General features: G+C 22.7%; 1 protein-coding gene across 1 annotated transcript, besides 5 other annotated features; it reads right to left on the bottom strand.

Moving 5' to 3' along the window:
• Positions 1 to 706: 706 nt before the first annotated feature.
• Positions 707 to 3,026, bottom strand: EHI_113200 (uncharacterized protein; the record flags this gene model as incomplete). The annotated part of the gene is made up of 2 exons (XM_001913999.1): positions 707 to 2,499; positions 2,639 to 3,026. 2 exons carry the CDS (start codon positions 3,024 to 3,026, stop codon positions 707 to 709), a joined length of 2,181 nt encoding a protein of 726 aa, XP_001914034.1.
• A 503-nt stretch (positions 3,027 to 3,529) lies between these two features.
• Positions 3,530 to 3,634: a repeat region.
• Positions 3,635 to 4,026: 392 nt separating this feature from the next.
• Positions 4,027 to 4,096: a repeat region.
• Positions 4,097 to 4,140: 44 nt separating this feature from the next.
• Positions 4,141 to 4,475: a repeat region.
• Positions 4,443 to 4,670: a repeat region.
• Positions 4,671 to 4,690: 20 nt separating this feature from the next.
• Positions 4,691 to 4,813: part of a repeat region that runs on past the window's edge.

The following is a 4,813-nucleotide window of genomic DNA, read 5'->3' on the forward strand; positions in this document are numbered from 1 at the left end:
AATTGAATAATTCATTGTTAGATAGTTTTGTTCATTCATATGATTTGAATAATAATTGATTAAAACAAAACATTACTCCTTTGTTTAAACATAAAAGATTGTATGTATTGTGAATTGTGTTGATGTTCAAGAGAGTTTTTGTGAAAGAGGTGTTTATGCAATTAAAGAAACAGATAATTTGTATCATATTGCATATAATGAGATGTATATAGTTTGATGTGATAGAGAAGGTATTGTTGAGAAAGAAATAAAGAAACAAAAAAGAAATATTAATTTTGGAAAGCATATTGGTGTAGAACATTTACAATCCATTAATTATCATTTGTTCTTTTCATTGTTTTGATTCTTATTTTCTAACTTATTTCTTCATTAGAAACATTCAGTTTATTTCTGTTATTTCTCATTTGAGATAATTGTTATTAAATTCATAATTAAATTATATGTTGATTGATGATATTTTCTATTATCTTTAACTTATTCTATCATTAATAAAACTGTTAATAAAGAGTTATATTCAATTTCATTTGTTTTGTTGTATTTCATTTAATCATTCACATTTCATAACACTCTTTGTTGTTTGTTTCTATCTTGTTATTTCAAACATTCAAATTTATCAAAAACTAATCAAATTAGTCATTATCAGTTTCTCTTATTTAAGAAATGAACCTCTAAATCTTCCCATTAGCATGTTATTACCACCAACCATTCAAAATCCTCCCATCATTTCATTTTCTTGTTCTGTTATTACTTCAACATTATCACAATCAATCTGTTTGATTGAATTTGATGTGTCAACTATCTTCATATTATGACATTTTATCACTTTAACATCTTTTCCTTTAACATCATTCTCAATATTAATTCCTTTACACTCTTCATTTTCAACTTTCTTCAAAAATGCATTTGTTCTAAATCTAATGTCATTCATTCTTTTCAATACAAGTTCTTCTTTACATTGTGAGATAATGCCTTCAATTCTACTACTATTAGTTATAAGTACTTTGTTACACAACTCACTTGAACTTATATTAGACATTTCTGAATTTTCAATACGTACAATATCAACACCTGTATTATGAAAACTTCTTCTTATTAAAATACCTACCATTTTACTATCAATAACTTCTAATAACTTTTTATCTCCATAAATTTCAAATTCAATATTTTCACATTTGTTAAGTAATAATGATCTTACACATCCAATTTTTGTGTAAGTTTCATATCCAATATCTTGTTTTTCTTTATGATTTTTACATTTAACCATTTTAACATTTCCATATTCTTCATATTCTCCTTCAATTATTATATCCTTACTATTTTCTATTGTTATATCACTGTTAATGTCACTTTGAATTTTAATACGACTGTCATATGCATTTCTTATTATAACATGTTTCTTGTCTGTTTCTATTTCTATGTCTTTCTTTTCATTATTCATATCTATTATTTCTCTATCTTCTTTTATATTCTTCTTTGTTTCTGGAATACTACATTCTTCATTATCTATTGTAATGATTTCTTCAAGATTATCTAATTTCCCTGTATTTTCTGTATTTTTACATCTTGTTATTTTCATTTCATTATTTTCATTCTTCTTAATTATGAATTGGCAATTCTCACATTCATCAATATATAATTTCTTACATTTATCAAATAACTCTTCAAAAATATAATCTTTCATTGACACAATATATATCTCTTCTGCTTCTTTCAGTGGTATTTTAATATATTCTTCAATTGATTTAAAGACAATTCTCTTTGGTTTAACATCAATTTCATTGATTGTAGATTCAACTACTTTCAATGATTTACATTTTTCATTTCCTTTAATACTAACTTCTTTAGATTCAATAATTGTTAATTTATTAATTGGACACTTTGTTTTAAATTCAATATTATTTCCTTCTATTATATCAACGTTTTGTTCATTGTTTGCTTCGATTTCAGTTTTGAAATTCTCACATTTTGCAATACAAATATCAGGTGATTTGTTTGTTGTTAATTTGAATTGTGTTAGTTTATTATCTTCTAATTTCATTCTTTCAATACTTTCTGTTTTAACACTAATTTGACTTTCTACACAATTATTCATGTCAATATTTTTTAATTTATTTGCTACTAAATTAATATGTAAATTACAACAACTACGTAATTGAATTTCTTCAAGATTTTGGAATGTGGTTATATTTTCTTGTATTTCTTTCCAATATCTTCTTTTATTGGTTGTGGTTCCTTGTTTTTCTTTCATTTCATTTATTTTTATTCCATTTCCATTTAGTTTTATTTGTTTTAAATTATTTACTGATAGAAATTCAATTGAAGAATTGATATAATTCATTTCTAAACATTCAATATGTTGTTGATTTATTACAATATTTGAATCTCTTGTTTGAACATAAAGGTATTTGATATATTCAGGTAATTGTGGTATTTCATGTAATTTGATTTTTTGATTTGGACCAAAGTCTGGTAATAATGTTTCATAACATGTAATTGAATCTACATAAAAGTCATTAAGAATCTTGTATACTTTCTATTTTCTTCTTTATTCATATCTTCAATATTAACTCTAATACCACATCCATCATTACCACTAGTTGGATTAAATGTTGTTATTTTTTATTTGAAAATAATGAACTACTTGGTGATTTAAAAAATTTAATATTTCTTTCATTGTTTTGTTCAGACAAAACTATACTTGAAGAATAAATTGTAATTCCTTTTGGTATATCTATTTCTTTTTCTTGTTTAATAGGACTTTCTCTTTCATAAATGAGAATAATATTTTTATTCTCTCGAGCTTTAATTCCATTAACATTATTTGACACATAAGTTATCATTTCACTTGGATAAAGTGATTCTTCTATTTTCATTTTATCAAATGTTTCATTAAATACCTCTGAAAACATTTCATTACATCTTATTTTAATTCCTTTCTTCATATTTTGAATGATAATTTCTATTATTTCATCTGATGCATAAGAAAAATAAATCAAAGACTCTACTTTTTGAATAATTTTAGACATTCTTTCTCTGTCTTCTTTTGTAATACTTATTTGTTGTTGACCAAATATTTTGTTTGTATCATTTCATGTTGTTGAAAATACAAATCTATCAAAAATATAATTTCTGATATTCTCAACTTTCATTAATATTGACTCATCAACTGGAAGTAAATTACAATTACATGTTGGTGGATTAAATATTCTACAAAATTGATTAACATCTTTTTCCGATGTAAACATTGATTAACTTTCAATGAGTGAATTGCAGCTCCACATTTCTTGTTAATCATTTCAACGTTTTTGATGTCATTCATGTCTTTAACATGAAGTGCTACTTTCATCAAATAAACCATATCTAGTTGTTTCATTTCTCTTCTTTTATAATTTGTTGATTTAGTGACTTTCATTAAATAGTTCAATTCTTTATTTTTTACTTCATCTTATTCGTCACAGACACAATTCTATTTATAGTGGAATAACTCTTTTTGAATAATTTTATTTAAAAATTACTATAAACGTTAATATGGTATGTCTGAAATACCACATACAAAACACTAAAACAAATTCAAACTTCGATTCTCCAAGTTATTATCTGATTATGATAGTACATTTGAATGGAAATTGTATTAATCATACGTTGATGAATGAATAATAATGAAGTATTATGGTTGAATATTATTTGTTGGAAGAGAAGAAAATGTATTTATTAAGATGAAATTAGAAGTGATATAATGAATAATATCAAAAGAAAAGGAATATTTGATGATATTAATAATAAAAGAAAATAGTTATAATAATATAAGTGGTAATGAAATATTCAATCAACATTAAATAAGAAAATAAAGAAGAAGTTAATTAAAATTGAAGTAAAAACTAAAGAAAAAGATAAAAAGACGAATTAAATTGAATGAATTTTGAAGAAAACAATAATAAAGAAATAAAACAAAAGAAGAATGATTTATTCACAAAACAAGAAGAAAATCTACAAATAAATAAAACAAATAAATTACTCATCTTTTAAAAAGTGAAGTTATAAGATTAGTCTCATTTAAGCCACGAAGAATGAAATATAAATGTATTAATATTTAATTTTCTAATTTTTATTAAAGAATTTCACATTTTTTTAATTTCTTATTTTAATATGATGTTTTTATTATTGAATTATACTCTACTTTTCTTCTATTATATCATTTACTTTCACTTTAATGTATTGTTTAATGTTTTCTTTTATTTTATGTGACATTTTAATATATTTAATATATTCATTTTCATTATTGACATTGATGTTTATTGCTTTTATTATGCTTTCAATTTTTCAATTTGTTCATTTCTTATATAATTTCTTATTTAACCAATTAATTGAAAAACAATACAACATTTCAATTAAATTTCTATTTCTTTATTTTGTTGTTTTTCTTGCCTTTTAATTGTACTTTCTTTGCTATTTGTTTTTCATTGTGTCTTTCTCTTTCTAAACCCTTTTCCTTGATATTTCGTTTATCATTATTATAGTTATGCCATTTATTGTTATTGACATTCATTCTTTTTTTTATTGTATGACATTAAATTTCTGTGTTTTGTTTCATTTTCTTTACAACACACATTGTTATTACACAATATCCATTACAATAAAATTTGTTGTATTTCCCTGCATTGGAAAAGGATATCTAAAATAAAATAATAATTAAAAATTACTTAATTAAGTGTTAATAGATTTTTCATATATTCTTCCTAGTTTAGCCGAGACTAATCCCTGAGCTGTTTAAAAAAGAGTAATCTTTTTCTTTAACTTATCATTTATGTTTTTC

This window comes from Entamoeba histolytica, genomic scaffold, assembly GCF_000208925.1.
Source record: "Entamoeba histolytica HM-1:IMSS scf_1104750517995 genomic scaffold, whole genome shotgun sequence".
NCBI classification, from domain to species: Eukaryota; Evosea; order Mastigamoebida; family Endamoebidae; genus Entamoeba; species Entamoeba histolytica.